This window comes from Aotus nancymaae, unplaced genomic scaffold, assembly GCF_030222135.1.
Source record: "Aotus nancymaae isolate 86718 unplaced genomic scaffold, 86718_ANA_hifiasm-v0.15.2.pri h1tg000064l_1, whole genome shotgun sequence".
NCBI classification, from domain to species: domain Eukaryota; kingdom Metazoa; phylum Chordata; class Mammalia; order Primates; family Aotidae; genus Aotus; species Aotus nancymaae.
Genome location: NW_026988479.1, coordinates 7,610,068 through 7,629,957, shown reverse-complemented (window position 1 = coordinate 7,629,957; position 19,890 = coordinate 7,610,068). Strand labels below are relative to the sequence as shown.

At 37.2% G+C, this 19,890-nt stretch overlaps 1 protein-coding gene across 1 annotated transcript in view; it reads right to left on the bottom strand.

Annotated features, from left to right (window-relative positions):
* The window catches only part of RAD50 (RAD50 double strand break repair protein), an 87,109-nt gene that overhangs the window by 52,660 nt on the left and 14,559 nt on the right, over positions 1-19,890 (bottom strand). The window contains exons 3-9 of the mRNA XM_012444683.2: positions 14,195-14,346; positions 10,971-11,156; positions 10,409-10,613; positions 4,133-4,261; positions 3,724-3,889; positions 2,327-2,520; positions 1,365-1,571 (exon numbers count right to left, since the gene is read on the bottom strand). Of these exons, the coding sequence (XP_012300106.2) occupies positions 1,365-1,571; positions 2,327-2,520; positions 3,724-3,889; positions 4,133-4,261; positions 10,409-10,613; positions 10,971-11,156; positions 14,195-14,346 (1,239 nt within the window). The remainder of the gene's footprint in view (positions 1-1,364; positions 1,572-2,326; positions 2,521-3,723; positions 3,890-4,132; positions 4,262-10,408; positions 10,614-10,970; positions 11,157-14,194; positions 14,347-19,890) is intronic.

The following is a 19,890-nucleotide window of genomic DNA, read 5'->3' as shown; positions in this document are numbered from 1 at the left end:
CAAGAATTAAAATGACAAAGGTGTACATATTTTGTGCAAGAATTAAAATAATGACAAAGTGTATTAGAAATTAACTACTACTCAGAAATATTACTGTTTGTATCCAACAAGAGAAAAAAACATAAGGCACTATACATGCTTTAAAGTAAATCTTACTAAAGTGACCTTGCTAGGTTATAATGGTAGAGAATTAGTAAATAACCTAGAAGGGTCAAACAGAAAAGTGAGAATTAGTGAAAAATTAGGAAACATATATCTATGTATACAGATTAGTAAGTCCTCAGTCAATAATTAAATATTTATTAAGTCCCCATGTAATTCACCATATTGACTGATATGTAGAAACTATAAAAATAGTGTGATGTGGTCCCTGACCAGTGTCTCCCCACCCCAAGACAACGCTGTGATAAAATGCTAAACTGACAAAAATGTATGCTACAATGGTGAGTTAGGAAACAAAAATAAATGTTTACACAGATAATCAAGATGGGCTTTATCAGATCTGCCAGGCTTTAGAATGTTTACTTTGGTGATAAAGATGTGAAGAAAGAGGACAGACTAGAAGTGAGAAAGAAAATTTGGAAATACTTGAAAAAAGTTTGGCTAAGAAAGCTTTTACCACAGAAAAAGTAATAATACAGCAAAAATCATATAGAATTACAATGTGTGACTTACAGGAAAAATACTTGCTTGTTAGAAAGTCTGGTGAGTGTTTTGTTTTTTATTTTCTTTTTTTGAGATGGAGTCTCACTCTGTCACCCAGACTGGAGTTCAGTGGCATGATCTCGGCTCACTGCAACCTCTGGCCTCCCAGGTTCAAGCGATTCTCCTGTCTCAGCCTCCCAAGTAGCTGGGACTCCAGGTACGCGCCACCATGCCCAGCTAATTTTTGTATTTTTAGTAGAGAAGGGGTTTCACCATGGACCAGGCTGGTCTTGAACCCCTGACCTCAGGTGATCAGCCCATTTTGGCCTCCCAAAGTGTTGGGATTACAGGCGTGAGCTACTGTGCCTGGCCTGGTAAGTGTTCTTAACCAAGATGCGCAAAAGAATCACCTAGTTGTGTTGTGTTTTGAACATATATCTCTATGCCCCACTCTCAGAGATTTTGATTTGGAAGGTCTGAAGCTTTAAAGTCTAAGAACAGTATCTTTTAAAGCTCCCTACGTGATTCTAATTTTCAACCTACCAGGTTGTAGAACCAGACTCAGAAGATCAAGATATTCAGACGAATCCATTTTACATAAGAACAAGACAAAGTTGATGTTTTTATTAAAATGCCATAATCTTAGGATTAAAAATAGACAAAATACTTCTAAATGTCTTATAGCTTAAAATTATTAGATTATTCAAACAATATCTTACAGCTTTTATGAGCTCCTGGTCCAGTTCAAGAATCCGGTCTGAAGATCCTTCCAACTGCTGTAATTCATACTTCACGTTTTTTAGCTCATTCTGCTTCTTACTTAGGATTTCTGATTTTAACTCAATTATCCTTCCCAGTCCAGTTTTCTTATCTCTTATCTCATCTATCTGTTTCTGTTTCAGAGTCTCTCTTTCTGCAAAGTCATTCTAAATATATATGTAAAGAATGAGCATTAACAATTTACTAAACAATTTAAGAAAAAGGTTTTTAATTGCAAAAGGAATATATGTACACTGAATACAAAATATAAAAAAGTACAGTCATGCATTGCTCAGCAGGGATATATTCTAAGATGCATCATTAGACAATTTTATCATTGTGTGAGCATCAGAATGTGTTTACATAAGCCTACATGGTATAGCTTACTACACATAGACTATATGGTATAGCCTATTGTTTCCAGGCTACAAACTTATACAGCATATGGCTGTACTGAATACTCTGGCAATTGTAACACAATGATAAGTATTTACCTATCTAAACATATCTAAACACAGAAAACATACAGTAAAATACAATATTATAATTTTATGGGACCAATGTCAAATATGTGGTCCATCACTGACCAAAACATGTGGTACAAGACTATAGTTTAACAACTGTCAAAACCATTATCCAGAGATAATCATTAACTGTGAGCAAATGTTTTCTTTGCAATTAGCTTTTAAAAATTTTTTACTTAAAACCAAATAAAAAATGTAGGTCTACATTTTCTTCATATTTGTATTCTTATACACTTTAGAACATTTGCTTCAATAAAGGTTTTTCTGCCTTGGATCAGATTCTATCCTAACACTAATCTAAAAATGTGCCAAAATACAGTCCAACCAAAAATTAAAACAATTCAAATAGAGAATCTGATGCAAACAAAGTAACAAATACTGTATTTCAAAATACTTGCCATCAGTTGGTTGGCAGTTTCTGTTTCCCTTTCTTGTCTCTCTTTCACAAGTTTGTGAAAGTTTTTAATCTGTCTTTCACTGAATGGTCCACGCTGAAAGCCATCCAATTCTAGTTGTGCTGCCAAAGACTGAATGAATGAATCTCTAGCTCGGATATGTTCTTGATGGCGATCTGCTTGTAGCTGTAGACGACCTTTAAAAAAATCCAATAGTTTTTTTTCAACTGGTGCTTAAAAAGTTGAGATAGTTGTAAATTCACAAGTTATAAAAAGTAATGCAGGCCAGGTATGGTGGCTCATGCCTGTTTTTTTTTTTGTTTGTTTGGTTTTTGTTTTTTTGTTTTGTTTTTGAGATGGAATCTTGCTCTGTCCAGGCTGGAGCACAGTAGCACAATCTCTGCTCACTGCAACCTCTGCCTCCCGGGTTCAAGCGATTCTTCCGCCTCAGCCTCCTGAGTAGCTGGGACTACAGGCACATGTCACCACGCCTAGCTAATTTTTAGTAGATATGGGGTTTCACCATGTTGGCCGGGATGGTCTTGATCTCTTGACCTTGTGATCCACCCGCCTTGGCCTCCCAAAGTGCTGGGATTACAGGCATGAGTGGTGGCTCATGCCTGTAATTCCAGCACTTTGAGAGGCCGAGGCAGGAGGACCACTTGAGGTTGAGAGTTTGAGACTAGCCTGACCAATATGGTGAAACCCCATCTCTACTAAAAATACAAAAATTAGCCAGGCTGTGGTGGCGCGCGCCCGTAATCTCAGCTACTCAGAAGGCTAAGGCGGGAGAGTCACTTGAACCCGAGAGGCGTATGTTGCAGTGAGCCAGGATCACACTACTGCACTGCAGCCTGGGTGACAAAGGGAGACCCCATTTCAAAAAAAAAAAAAAATGTAGTGTGATCTCTTATACATTTTGCACAATTTTCCCCAATGATAACATTCTGCAAAACTTCAGTATAATATCACAACCAGGATATTGATGTTGATATAATTCATCAATCTTATTCAAATTTCTCCTATTTTATTTGTATCCCTGTGTATGTGTATGTATTAAGTTCTATATGATTTCATTACCTGTGAAGATTCATATATCACTATGACAGTCAAGATACTGAATAGTTCCAACACTACAAGAACCCTCTCTTTGTTCTAATCATAACCATACCCATCTCCCTCCTGACCCTTCTTTTACCCAGTATCCCTGGCAACCACTAATTTCTCCACTATTTCTAAAATTCTGACATTACAAAAATGTTATATAAATGGAAACATACTGTGTATAACCTTTTAAGATTGGCTTTTCAGTCAGCGTAAGTTCTTGGAGATTCTTCATTCATATAGAAAATGTATAATATTATAGTAGGAAAACAGACCAAATAAAAATTTTGTCCTACCCTGTTCAACAAGCAGTTCTGATTTTTCTTGATTGAGAAGCCTAGATTCTTTATTTAATTTTTCCAGTTCACGCTGACAGTCTACCAACTTCCTTTCTTTCTCCCTTACTGTCCTCTGGTGATTGTCATATAAGTCATTTAGTTGTTCATCAGTCCCTTGAAAAACCTGTGTAACACCAAAATAAAAAGCTTTAATGTACAAACGTAAGAAAATAGGATCACTCTGAGGTACCAAATATGAACCAAACCTTATTCAGTATCCTTCATTTTAACATATACATAGAAGTAATACAAAGATCAAGGTCTGTATTTGTTTTTTTCCCAACGTGGATGGCAAAATGGATTCAAATAAAGTTCATTACAATAATCCCAAAATTCTGAAGTAGAACAAAATTCTACCACCACAAACCTTTTCCATTTTCTGTTCCAGTTCACTATTATCTTTCTCCATTTGCTTCTTTCGGCTCTCCAAGGCTTTAATTTCATTGTCAAGTCTCATTATTTTAGAGAGATTATGTTCAATTTCTTTTAGACGATTCTGAAAACAAAGAAATACTACATAAATAAAACTCACTATAGCTTACATGCCTGATAGACGAAGACGAATAAGATACTCCAGGTCCAGGCATTTAGTAAAAGTGATCTCATTTAATGCTAACGATAACACTGTAAAGCAGGCCTAGAAAAACTGAAGCTCAGAGACATTAAGTAACTTGTCCAAGGCCTCACAGCTAGCAGACAGAAGCAGGAATTAAATTACACTTCTAACTCTAAACACCGTGCCCTGTCCTCAACATGTCTCACAAGTCATTCATTCATTGGTCACTTAGAGTTACAATATGTAAAGCAGCATATTTTAAGAACGTAACTATTTAATGTATTTTTTTTTAAGTCAGTACTACTGAGAGGGCTAGAAACTCATAGTGAGTTACCAGTGTATTCTGAGCCTGTAGGCAAATTTACATGAAGAGTATACTTTAATCCAAAGCTTGCTCAACCACAGAGGACTCTGAGCAAGTAAAGTACAGCAAATGAGCTCGGTGGCCGCTCTGAGGCTTGCTTCCAGAGAGAGCTGGTTGCCTCATCTCCTAGGAATACTGGGATCTGGTTCGGGGCATTCTCTTACTGGATGACACTGGGGATATTCTTTCAGTATTTGCCTCTATGATTCCAAAGCTGATCAACTCTTCTTCTAAGACATTTTTAGAACCTAATTTTATTATTATTATTTTAAATGCAGAGACAGGGTCTTGCAATGTTGCCCTGACTGGAGTGCAGTGGCTATTCACAGGTGCAATAACAGTGCCATACAACTTGAACTCCTGGGCTCAAGTGTTCCTCCCACCTCAGCCTCCAAGTAGCTGGAACTTTAAGTATGTACCACCATGCCCAGCAGAACCTAATTTTAAACTAACATAATAAGTTACTAGAATGCTTAGCTAGCAATTGCAAACTTTCATAACTGCACCAAAATGCATCCTCAACTTTAACATAATTTATTAAAATTATACTAATAGTATACCTTATGATTTGTATATGAATGTAAATGGCTTAAAAACAAGAACTTTGTTTACTTTGTTCCCTAAGGTATCCCCAGAACATGCAATATGTGTTCAATGTTAGCTAAATAAAAGAGAGATTTGGAAAAAATAATTTTACCAAGAACAACAGTCACAGGTATCACTGATTGAATGCCTGCTATGTTCTAAATATTGTATAAGGTGCTGCTATAAATTCTCTCTAATCCTCACAAAACTATATACTAAGTAGGAGACTCAAACGACTTAACTGACTTGTAGAAAATCGTATAGTTAAGATTGAGGATAAGATGATAATGATAAATTAGGAGGCAGGGTACCAATGACTAGACTCTGGGTGCTAGAAGTGGACTTATGTAAGAAAGTAAACATCAGCATTCACCTCATGTCACATTAAGAATCTGATATGAAGCATATACTTAATTTTAAGAACCCAAACTATAAAACTTTTAGAGGAAAACACTGAAGAATATTTTTTGTCACACTGGGTCAGACAAAGACTTCTCTAAATATGAAATGAAAAACATAAATCATAAGAGAAAAAAGTTGATAAACTGTACCCCATCAGAATTTAAAACTCCTGTCCTCTGAAAGGCAGATAAGAAAATATCTGCAAAACAAGTATCTGATAAAGGGCTTGTATCCAGAACATACTTAGAACTCTCTGACTGTCACTGTAGCTCACGCCTATCATCTCAACACTTTGGGACACTGAGCCAGGCAGATCACTTGAGCCCTGGTGAGACCTTGCCTCTACAAAAAAATCAAAAAACATTAGCCAGGTGTGGTGGTGTGTGCCTGTAGTACCAGCTACTCAGGAGGCTGAGGTGGAAGGATCACTTGAGCCTGGGAGGCAGAGGCTGCAGCGAGCCAAGATTGCGCCATTGCACTCAGGCCTGGGTGAGAGAGCGACAGACATCCTGTCTCAAAAAAAAAAAAAAAATCTCTCACAGATCAATAATTAAAAGATCAATAAATAAATAAAATTGAAAAGTAGGCAAAAGATTTTTATATTTTACTACCAAAGATATTCAGATGGCAAATACATGAAAAGATGCCCAAAATCAATAGTCAATCAACTGACTAACTGATCAACTAGGAAAACACAAGTTAAAACTATAAAGAACTACAACCTCACAATAAGATACTACTACACACCTACCATTATGGCTAAAATGACATATGACTGACAGTTATGTCATTTTAGCCATATGAAATGAAAAAGACTGACAGTACTAAGTGTGGATGAGAATACAGAGAAATTATATTCTCGTACACTACGAAGAGTATGAGAAAGTCTAGGACTACAAAGTGGTGCAGCCATCTGGCAACTTAGAAGGTTAAACAAACACTTACCATATAACCTAGCAACCCCATTCCCAAAGTTATCCGAAAGAGATAAAAACACTCCAAACAAAGACCTGTATACAAAAGTTTATAGCAGTTTTATCTGTAACAGCCAAAAGCTGAAAACAACTTAATGTCCATCAGCAGGGAATGGATGAGGAAAAAAATTACAATATATGCATACAATGGAAGGAATACTCCTCAGCAATAAAAAGGAATGAATTATTCACACATGCAGCAACACAGATAAATCCAAGACACAAAAGTCTGCATACTGTATGAGTCTATATATGTGCCACTCTCTGGAAAAGGCAAAATTATAATGACAGAAAACAATCAGTGGTTGTTATGGATCAGAACAGGGGGAGAGGACTGACTGCAAGGACTTTGAGAGGAACTTTTTGGGGTGACTGAAATATTCTACATCTTCATTGTAGTGCTGGTTATGCTACTGTATGCATATGTCCTAATTCATAGAATTTATACTCTAAAAAGGGTGGATTTTACCATATACATATTATACCTTAATAAATTTGACCTAAAAGGAAAAAAAAGTAGGCTGGGCACGATGGCTCATGCCTGTAATCCCAGCACTTTGGGAGGCCGAGGTGGGCGGATCATGAGGTCAAGAGATCGAGACCATCCTGGCCAACATCATGAAACCCCGTCTCTACTAAAAATACAAAAATTAGCTGGGCATGGCGGCATGCACCTGCAGTCCCAGCTACTCAGGAGGCTGAGGCAAGGAGAATTGCTTGAACCCGGGAGGCGGAGGTTGCAGTGAGCCAAGATTGCGCCACCGCACTCCAGCCTGGCACCTGGCGACGGAAAGAACGAGACTCTGTCTCAAAAAAAAAAAAGTATAAACTTAGGAACCAGAGGACTCAGATCCTAACCCTTATTTCCACTATGAACATCTGTGCCTCAGTTTTCTTGCCTATACAACCTCACAGAGTTACTATGGGGTTTACACAATACATTTTAAAGCAATTGGATCAGTGTTAGGCAGTAAACATTCAATTAATGAGACCATATGCACCGCTTGTGGAAAAAAAATATCTGTACTTATTTTCTAACAAAGAGAACTGGATGGATACTTAAGAGCAATGAATATTGACAGCTCCGCTATGATACTCTGTAAAGGGCTCAGTTTGTCTCCATGAGTGTTTTCACTGCCTCTTGGTAGCACAAACATTATGATAAACATCTAGACTTGGATCTTTCATGACATCTCTACCTGCTTCATTCCTTAAATCCAGGCAGTCACCAGATGATCCCCTGGATTTCTTCTTTGACATCTGTGTTTTGGTTCTAATCTCAGAGCACAAAACATAGGTTCTATCCCCAGAGTACACACCTAGTAAAAGGAGCTAAGACAAGCCAACAGACAACAACAAAAACAGCCAAGTGTTTAAAGCTTAGGTGTCTATGTGAAATGAGACCAAAAAATAGAGCCACTGGGCTATCAAGTATAGGAGGACCATGAACTTGTGTATAGAAAAAAAAATTAGAAACATATTCCTCTAGCAATTTCCATTTAAGGCAATAAAGGAAAACAGATCTAAGTAGGCCAAAAAAAGAGGGCAGGATATGGTGGGATTGTAATAAAGTCGTTTATGAGAGAGTGAGAATTCCTGAAGATGGAGGGAATCTGTAAAATTGGGAAAGGATGCATTTCAGTGCAAGGTTGAAAGGAAGCAGTCTTTTCTGGGAAGGTGAACCCAAACTTTAATTGGGTTCTATGAAGAGAAGAACCTTCATAAGTCAGAGCTAAAAAAGGACTTCAGAAGTCATCTACTTGATAAATATTTATTGAACCACCTGCATGTGCCAGGCATTAGGCTAGGCTCTGAAGATACAGCAAAGAATATTAAACCCTTGGAGAATTACTCACAATTAAACACAAAAAGTACATAAATACCTCAACCTCTGCTACAGCCTTGGTTAGAATCTTGGCACCACTCACTAAATCCTGGGTATTATCATTTAGCCCTTCCTTGATATCATTTCCAACATAAATGCTTCTTTTCAATAATATGGATTTCCTTGATAGTGTTCAAAAATAGCTTGCATTTTACTGTCTCTATGTCTCCAATGACTTACTCATTTATGATCAACAAAGTCATGGCCAAATTCAGTCCTATGAAATCCTCTCTGGCTACCTCAGACAGAAATTCTCTTCCTTTGTCCAAGGGCTCCTACAGGTCTTGTTTTTTTTTCTGCCTTACTATTACATATGCTTGTCATATCTCCAACCAGGATGCTTCTCAAGAAAATAAAATGTGGAGTAGGGGAAGGGAGAAAGAAGAAGAAAAAAAATCTTTTCCAGTATCTTAGTAATTACCACAGTACCCACACAGAGTTGTCAGGACAACTCATTCTAAAATGTAACATACTCTTCCACTCTTCTATTGAACTAAGTCTGAAATGCATTACCTCTCTATAATCTGACCCCGATTCATATTGATCATTTACTCCTTCTATATTGATTTACTTAACACATACTCTTCCTCTCACAATCCTGTTCCGTTTAAGTTTGTACATGTAAATATATACATAGATACAAGTGAATGTTTGTATACACATATATATTGTATGCATACAGTTAAAAAAAAAAGCTGCAGGTAGAATATACTCTGGAAGGTCAGAGATGAGAAATGGAGAGTATCTTTTACTTTTCACCTAACATACTTTTCACATAATAACTTCTTCACTGTAGGCACATACTACTTTTAAAAGAAAAGTCAAAATAAATACAAACATATATAAAATGTCTTCTAGTTTGCTGATTTGATTTCCTCCCATCTCAGTCCTGCCTCCTCCCAGAAGCCCTTGCAATATATTTCTATGCATGACCATCACTAAAAATATATATATTTTCTACTTTGCAATTTAAAGATCTATACTAGCATTTATAGGGGAGTTTTAAAAAACCAAATCAATATATTTTTAAATGACTTTTGAAAATCTATCTAAAACCTACAAAACAACCATTTTTAAGAATGCTCTTACTTACTCAGACTGGGAATACCTTAGGGACAGGGGTGCTGTTGTAATCCTCTTTGTACCCAAGCACAGTATACCCTGGCACAAAAAAGAACCCTATAAATGCTTATTATATGAATGAATGGAATTTCCTGTAGGCCTTTCATATAAATCAAGGGGTTTAAAAAGCTATATTCATTTGCAAATATATCAACATGTTATGCATCAATTCCAAATTCTGCATAATTTTTAAATGTTTCAAAAATGTCCTACAAATTTTAAAAATTCTCTAGAACTGTAAATTTCTTTAAAATCTTAATACAGGACTGTAAGTTTGGGTAATAATATTGCTATTTAACATCTAGTGATCTATACTACTAATTTAGTGTGATGCTACAAATTTGTTTTCTTTCAAATCCAAACTCTTTGAGCAATTTAAAGACTAATATAGATCTAAAACATTAGCTCCCTGATAACTGAAGAAATATACATGCCATTCAATTTCATATACAAATAAGGGGTGAATGCTACCACTGTTAAAAAAAAAAAAAAAGACTACTCTTTAGTATACAAGAAATTAACTACTGTATATCACTATGACTCTAGTTAATAACATTACCTTAGTTATGTATAGTTAATAACATTACGTTAATTGCTAAGAGAGATTTTAAATGTTCTTGCCACAAAAAAATTTGAAGCAATGCACGTTAAATGGCTTGATTTAGCAATTCCACAATGTACACTTACATCAAAACATCACGTTGTATACCATAAAGATATATAATTTTTGTCAATTAAAAATAAAATCAAATTACCTTCAATGGATCAAGTTCATTCTCATAGGATTTGACAATTTCCTTTGAAGATGTTAACTGGGCTTCCTTACTTGTAATCTGATCACGAATCTCACAAGCTTTTTCCTTATTTTGCTTCAGATATTTGAGTTCCATTTGATATTCTTTTACTTTCTGACCTTGTGTCTGACGTACTTGCCGAAGTGTTTCCAAGGCTTTAATGTATCTTTGAAGATATAAAATAAAAATCAAATTTCTGGCAAAGTAAATTATGGTATATATTCCTCCAGTGGGATATGATGCTATCATTAAGATTACCATTACAATGAGTTTTTAGTAACTTGGAAAATGCCTATGGCATAATGGTAAGTGAAAAAACTTACATCTATACGGTCAATCAGGTAAATAAATACATGCACAGAAAGACAAGTGAAAGAAAATATGCCCAATGGTTGCTGCTGGATGAGAGGTAATAATTTATGATCATTCTGCTTTTTAAATTTTTTTCTGTTAAAAAGAAGCATCCAAATTGTAAACATGGTTCAATAACTTAATGGACTACAAAGTCTTAAGGGTTACAAACCTTGTTGCTGAAAAAATCTCATCAAACTTTTGCTTCAAAGCCTTTGCTTCACTTAAAGGCCAATTAGAATCTTCTTGATGACAGAAAATGACATTATTTAGCACAGCCTTGGAAACCCCAAGAGAACTGATCATTTCTCGGTCAATTTCTGCACACTTAGAGCTTAGACTGACCTTTTCACCATGCCTACAGAAAATGAAAATCAAGAACATACGTAAAATAACCTTCAGTTGTACCTATTCTATTGTTTAATAAATTCATACTGTACTTCTTTAAAAAAAAAAAAGTCCCTTCACCTATCCCCTGTTAGAAATGGTTTCATCATGCTAAAAAGTATAACTCTTCAACTATTTAACATTCACAGATGAAAAGATATGTAAAACAAAGTTGTTCAGGAAAGGAAGCCAGAATTTATTTTTTACATATTTGGACTTTTAAATACAATAATTTAGAATACTTACAGATAATACATACAGTAGTATTGTCTTAAAAATAATAGACTTAAAGAATAAAACAAAACATGATGATCAACAGCAGATAGGCAAAGGTAAGTTAAAAACATCTTAGAACAGGGCTCTTTCTTTAGTAACAGACTGCTTCAAGGAGCAGGGGCATTATCTGTCTTTACTGTTTTTTATACATTCCAATCTGTATTTTGAAAATATTACACTGGGCCAAGCACAGGGGCTCAAGCTTGTAATCCCAGCACTTTGGAAGGCCAAGGCAGGCGGATCACCTGAGGTCAGGAGTTCGAGACCAGCCTAACACGGTGAAACCCCATCTCCATTAAAAATACAAAAAAATTAGCCAAGTGTGGTGGAAGACGCCTGTAATCCCAGCTACTTGGGAGGCTGAGGCAGAAGAATCACTTGAACCTGGGAGGTGGAGGTTGCAGTGAGCCAAGATCATGCCATTGCACTCCAGCCTGGACAACAAGAGTGAAACTCTATCTCAAAAAAAAAAAAAAAAAAAGAAAGAAAATATTACAATGGATATATTAAGAATGCTTTGTAGAGGGCTAGAATAGACACAGATAGATCAATAGGTTATCACATTAGGGCACAGAAAGACAATGGTAGCTTGGACTAGAATGGTTGTTGTAGAGATGGAAACAGATTCAAGAGACATTTAGATTAATCCACAGGTCTTAGTAATAGACTGGATATGAAAAGCAAGGATGGTATCAAGACTTAGGTTCTTGTTTTTTGTCACTGGATGGATAGTGGTGTCACTCACCAAAGTGAGGCATATCATAAGACCAGGTTGTTGCAGGTTTTTTAAGGGGGGAAAGTCAAAGAGAAAGCACTGTGAGTTTGGTTTTGGACATGTCGAATCTAAGCTGTTTTTGAAACAATTGGTAAAAAATCAGATGGGTAAAAAGGTCTGGATAAATGGGTCTGGAAACAGAAGTCTGGTTTGGAGATATAAATCTGTGAGTCATCTATGAACACAGAATAGTCTGAGTTATGAATAAGAATGTGATTACCTAGGAAGAAAATACAGAGCAAAAAAAAAGGAGAAGATATAGGACTGAGCCTAATGAGACTTCCAGTCTTTATTGATGCGGTAAATGAAGTAGGTTTTAGCTATGATAGAGAGAACAGTGATGTATCATAAAGGTCCAGAAAAAGAAATTTTCAAATAAGAAGTGATAAACTAGCATTTACTCAGCTATGGTACATGGAACAATGGTCCTTCAAGATGTTCACATTTTAATCTCTTGAATTTGTGAATGTTACATTGCACAGCAAAAGAGAATTAAGATTACAGATGAAATTAAGGTGTTAATCATTTGACCTCAAAATAGATTATCCTGGATTATTTGGATGGGGCAAATGTAATCATATGGGTCCTTTAATGTGACAAAAGAAGTCAGAAGAAGAGGTCACAGTGATTTGATACGAGAAGAACTATGGTCACTATTGCTTGCTTTGAAGACAGAGTAAGAGGGTCATGAGCTAAAACACATGGGTGGCCTCTAAAAGACAAAAAGAACAAGGGAACATACTCTCCCTTAGAGCCTCCAGAAAGGAATATAACCCTGCTAACATCTTGGTTTTAGCCCAGTGAAACCCAATTCAGACTTCTAAACTACAGAAGTGTAAGATAATAAATGTGTATTGTTTATGCCACTAAGTTTGTGGTTTGTTATAGCAGTCATAGAAGACTAATTCATAAACTCTTACTACATATTAAGCATTTTATATGCATTAGCTCAACCATGACAACATCTTGCTAAGATATGTACAGTGACAATGAATGCCTAAATGAAATAAACAGAGGCTCACTCTTAGGTCTACTTGTATAGCAGTGTAGCATTACCCTAATTAAAAATAGTTATTAGTAACTTTAGTCAGCGGTGTTTCAGAGGACAAATGGGACTGCAGCTGGAGTGAAGAGGAGGTAAAGAAATGGAGACAGCATCAAAAACTCTTTTGAGAAGACTGGCTATAAAGGGGAAGAAGGAGACAAGCAGTAACTGGAGTTTAGAATGAAATCCCAGGGTCTAAGACAGACTTGAGTGTGTTAAAATGTCAATGATGAAAACCTGACTGAGAAGCCAGGGTAATGCCTCTAGCACATAATAGATGTGCATTATTGGTTAAATAAAGGAATTACTTAATCAGTTAAATAAATAAAAGGGAAGGGAAGAAGCTAAACAGTCAAGTAATTTGCTCAACAAAGACAGAGACTTGAATCTAAGGCAGCCTAATCCCCAAATCCATGCCCATTAGAAAATGATACCTGCCTCTAACAGAATGATAATGGTTCAAAGGAACAATTTATCATTCTTTCCTATTTGTCTGCATCCCATCTCACCCATTCTTACACATAGCACTAGAATTTCTTACTCATTCAACCTGTATTTGAGTGATTATGTGCTTTCATTCAGCAATTGTTCAGAAATTATTCAAGAGAATGGAACATAACCCTAAGTCTTTAATGGGACCATTGTATTTAACTGATAAATAGTATCCACAAAAATCAAATGTTGACAGTGGAGGAGACTGTGTGAATTTGTAGGGGTAGGGAGAAAATGGAATCTCAGTACTTTCTGCCCAATTTTGCTAAAAACCCAAAACTGCTCTAAAAAAATAGTCTAAAGTCTGTTGAAAAAAATTTAATATGCTCCCCTAAACTTAAAGCAGTAGAAAACCACCACCAATTTACAGACCTAAAAGACTGAAAATGAACAGAAATTCAAATATCATATAAACACCTACTTTGTTCTAGTAATGACTCCTTCCAGAGTTTTAAATTCTGTCTTTTTGCTTTTCTGAGTACATAGCATAGATCTTTGAACAGCTATAAGTTCTCCGTTGACATCACGAAATTGCAGACGAATCTGGGCTCTCACATCTGTTTCTTGAGCAACCTTTGAAGGAAAACAGAGAAAAAACTTATGTTACTTTAATATGCAACAGAGTGTTGGTTCTGAGAAAAAAACGCATAAGCAATCTTACTTGCCCACAATGACGGAAAAGAAAGACAAATATTCTGAGTGACATTTTTACATTCTATCCAACATATTGAAGGAAAGAATACTATTTAATTAATTTATAAAAATGATATTATTATCTACCTCCATTATTCAGCATCATTAGATCAGGTATGCAGATTTTTCAAATAAATGAATTTTATCTCTTTAAGCATCACGAATGTTTTTTATCATTAAAAATCACAAGTTTATAGAAAGGTAGAATGATATGGTTTGGCTTTGTCTCTACCCAAATCTCATCTTAAATTTACAAGTATTGCAGGAGGGACCCGGTGGGAGGTAACTGAATCAATGGGGCCATGTATTTTTAATAGAGATGAGGTTTCACCATGTTGGCCAGGATGGTCTTATCTCCTGATCTCATGATCCACCCGCCTTGGCCTCCCAAAGTGCTGGGAATACAGGTGTGAGCCACCATGCCTGATGAACCCAGTGGCTTATAAGGAGTTTCCCTGTGCAAGCTCTCTTTGCCTACTGCCGTCCACGTAAGATGTGACTTGCGCTTCCTTGCCTTCCGCCATGATTGTGAGGCCTCCCTAGCCACATGGAACTGTAAGTCTTTTAAACCTCTTTCTTTTGTAAATTGCCCAGTCTCAGATATATCTTGATCAGCAGTGTGAAAACGAACTATACAATAAACCGGTACCAGGAGTGGAACACTGATAAAGTTATCTGAAAATGTGAGAGTGACTTTGGAATTGGGTAACAGGCAGAGGATGGAACAGTTTGGAGGGCTCAGAAGAAGACAGGAAAATGTGGGAAAGTTTGGAACTCCCTAGAAACTTGTTAAATGGCTTTGACCAAAATCCTGATAAGGATATGGACAATGAAATCCAGGCTGAGGTGGTCTCAGATGTAGATGAGGAACTTGTTGGGAACTGGAGCAAAAGTGACTCGTTATGTTTTAGCAAAGAAACTGGCAGCATTTTGCCCCTGCCCTAGAAATGTGCAGAACTTTGAACTTCAGAGAGATGATCTGGGGTATCTGGCAAAAGAAATTTCTAAGCAGCAAAGCTCTCAAGAGGTGATGTGGGTGCTGTTAATGGCATTCAGTTTTAAAAGGGAAACAGAGCATAAAAGTTTGGAAAATTCACAGCCTGACAATGTGATAGAAAAGAAAATCCCATTTTCTTTTTTTTTTTTTTTTTTGAGACGGAGTTTCGCTGTTGTTACCCAGGCTGGAGTGCAATAGCGCAATCTCGGCTCACCGCAACCTCCGCCTCCTGGGTTCTGGCAATTCTCCTGCCTCAGACTCCTGAGTAGCTGGGATTACAGGCATGCACCACCGTGCCCAGCTAATTTTTTGTTATTTTTAGTAGAGACGGGGTTTCACCATGTTGACCGGGATGGTCTCGATCTCTTGACCTCATGATCCACCCGCCTCGGCCTCCCAAAGTGCTGGGATTACAGGCGTGAGCCACCGCGCCCGACCCCGAAAATCCCATTTTCTGAGAAGAAATTCAAGCCAGTTGCAGAAATTTGTGTAAATAAGGAGGAACCAAACATTAATTACCAAGACAATAAAGAAAATGTCTCCGGGGGCATGTCAGAGATCTCTGCAACAGCCCCTCCTATCACAGGCCCGGAGGTTTAGGAAGTAAAAATGGTTTTGTGGGCTAGGCCCAGGGTCCCTCTGCTGTGTGCAGTCTAGGGACTTGGTGCCCCATGTACCACCCACTCCAGCCGTGACTAAAAGGGCCAGGGTACAGCTTGGGCTGTTGCTTCAGAGGGTTGAAGACCCAAGCCTTGGCAGCTTCCATGTGGTGTTGAGCCTGTGGGTGCACGGAAGTCAAGAACTGAGGTTTGGGAACCTCCACCTAGATTTCAGATTTCAGAGGATGTATGGAAACACCTGGGTGCCCAGGCAGAAGTTTGCTGCAAGGGCAAGGCCCTCATGGAAAATCTCTGCTAGGGCAGTATGGGAAGGAAATGTGGGGTTGGAGACCCCACTCAGCATTCCTATGGAGGGTCTGCCTAGTGGAGCTGTAAAAAGACAGCCACTGTCCTCCAGACTGGTAGATTCCCCCAGAATGGTAGATCCACTGACAGCATGCATCATGCACCTGGAAAAGCCACACTCAACACGAGCCTGTGAAAACAGCCAGGAAGGAGGCTATACCCTGCAATGCCACTGAGGCAGAGCTGCCCAAGGCCATGGGAGCCCATCTCTTGCATCAGTGTGATCTGGATGTGAGACACAGTCAAAGGAGATCATTTTGAAGCTTTAAGATTTGCCTTCCCCACTGAATTTAGGACTTGCATGAGGCCTGTAGCCCCTCTGTTTTGGTCAATTTCTCCCACTTGGAATGGCTGTATTTACCCAATGCCTTTATCCCTATTGTATCTAAGAAGTAACTAACTTGCTTTTGATTTTACAGGCTCATAGGCAGAAGAGACTTGCCTTGTCTCAGATAAGACCCTGGACTGTGGACTTTTGAGTTAATGCTGAAATAAGTTAAGACCTTGGGGGACTGTTGGGAAGGCACAATTGGTTTTGAAATAGGAGGACATGAGATTTGGGAGGGACCGGGATGGAATGATATGGTTTGGCTGTGTCCCCACCCAAATCTCATATTGAATTCCCATGGGTGGGAGATAATTGAATCATGGGGGCAGATCCTTCTTATGCTGTTCTTGTGATAGTAAGTCTCATGAGATCTGATGTTTATTACAAGGGATAGTTTTCCTACACAAGCTCTCCTCTTGTCTACCACCATGTGAGACATGCCTTTCACCTTCCACCAAGATTGTGTGAGGCCTTCCCAGCCATATGGAACTTGAAGTCCATTAAACCTCTTTCTTTTGTAAACTGCCTAGTCTTGGGTATATCTTTATCAGCAGTGTGAAAATGGACTAATCCACAGAACTACAGTATATATAGCTTTCCTGCCCCACAAACCACATGAGTAAGTTGCTGATCCGACATCCCAACACCAGTATTTCCTACAAAACAAGGACATTTTCAACCACAAAAATCAGGAAACTGATATATTACTACCACATGGTCCACAAATCCCATTCAAGTCTTGCCAGTTGTTCCAACATGTGATAAATTACTTATTAACTCAGCTGTGGCATATAAAATAATGGCCCTCCAAAGATGTTCATTCTAATCCTTTGAATTTGTGAATGTTACATTACACAACAAAAGAGAATTAACATGATAGATGGAACTAGGGTGTCAATCCTTGACCTTAACGTAGAAAGATTATCCTGGATTATTTGAATGAGGTAAAGTCCACAAAAAAATTAGATGCTAATAGTAGAGGAGTCTATGTGTGTAGGGGTAGGGAGTATACAAAATCTGTACTTTCTGCTCAATTTTGCTGTAATACCCAAAGCTATTCTACAAAATAAAGCTTAAAGTCTCTTGAAAAAAATTTAATATGCTCCTTTAAACTAGTAAAAACGATCATCATCATACGTACCTCAAAGACTAACAACGAACAGACATTCAAACATCATATAAACACCTACTTTTTTCTAACGTCTTTTGTCTTATATTAATATGGTCACTTCAGCTTTCTTTTCATTAGTTGGCACAGTATATTTTTTCCATCCTTTTGTTTTTAACCCATGTGTACTGTTATATATAAAAACACTGTTATTCCTTTTACTTTACTTGGGTTTTCTTTGGTTATTGTGCTCCATTTTTCTCACGCTTGTTTTTATTTATATTTTAAGGTTCTTATCTACTAATTCTATCATCTATTTCATCTCTAGGGTAGTTTTTGTGGATACCTTCCTCATTCAGTCCTACTTAATGGCTTTTGGATGGAATTAATCAGGAATGAATAACTATTCTTCCATTAGTTATGCTGAGAGTTTTTATCATTAATGAGGATTACATTGAAATGTTTTTTCTATATCTACTGATGCTCACATGATTTTTCTTTTTTATCCTGTTAATGTGGCAAATTATACAATTTGCTTTTTCCTTTTTCTACAGCCTAATTCAATTGTTCCTGTATGTCCTTTATAGCAAAAGGATTCAGTTCAGAATTACACTTTGTATTTGGTGGTTATGTCTCTTTACTTTCTTTCAGCCTGAAATAGTTGCTCAGATTTTCCTTGACTTTCATGACTGATAATTTTGAAAAGTAAAGACCATTATTTGTAGAGTATCTCCCAAAATCTGGGTTTATAATATTTCCTCATGACTAGAATCAGGTTATATATCTTTGGCAGGAATATTATACAAGTGAGGATGAGTTCCTTTTACTGCATCTCATCAGATAGGACATTATTTCCATTTATCTCATTACTGAGTGTATTAACTTCAATCCTTTTTTTCTTTTTAAGACAGAGTCTCACTTTGTCATGCAGGCTAGAGTGCGGTGGCATGAATACAGCTCACTGCAGCCTCAACCTCCGAGTCACAAGCGATCCTCCTGCCTCAGACCCCCCAAGTAGCTGGGACTCTAGATGCGTACCACCACACCCAGCTAATTTTTGTATTATTTGCAGAGATGTGGTTTCACCATGTTGCCTAGACTAACTTCAATCTCTTGATAAAGGTGTACCTCCTCGCTTCTCTACCAAAAAATTTTTCTTACTTTACAATTAATTAATAATTTGAAGGAGAAATGCATTGAAACCATATAACTAACCCACACTTCATCAAACTTTCTTCCATCAGTTTTGGCATCTACTGTTTCTTACCTGAATGAATTATTATAATAACTATCAAATACAAGCATACCTCATCTTATTGTGCTCTGCAGAGGTTTGTGGCAACCCTGCATCTAGCAAGTCCATTGGTGTCATTTTTTTCAACAGCATGTGCTCACTTCCTGTCTCTGTGTCACATTTTAGTAATTCTCACAATATTTCAAACTTTTTCATTACTATTATATCTGTTATAGTGATCTGTGATCAGTGATCTTTGATGTTATTTCTGTAATTGTTTTAGTGTGCCACAAGCCATCCTCACATAAGAGGTGAACTTAATCCATAAATGTGTGTGTTCTGACTACTTTACTGACCTGCCATTCCCCTCTCTTTCTCCCTCTCCTTGGAACCTGATTGCCTAAGACACAATGATAGGAAATTAGGTCAATTAGTAACCCTACAATGGCCCCTAAGTGTTTAAATGAAAGAAGAGTCAAAAATCTCTTGTTTTAAATCAAAAGCTAGAAATGATTAAGCCTAGTTGAGAAAAGCATGTCAAAATCCAAAACAGGATGAAAGTTAGGCCTCTTGTACCAGTTAGCTGAGTTGTGAGGGCAAAGGAAAAGTTCTTGAAGAAAATTAAAAGTGCTACTTTAGTGAACACACAAATGATAAGAGAGCGACACAGCCTTACTGCTGATATGGAGAAAGTTTTAGTAGTTGGGACAGATTAAACCAGCCACAACATTCCCTCAAGCCAAAGCCTAATCCAGAGAAAGGCCCTAGCTCTCTGCAATTCTGTGAAGCCTG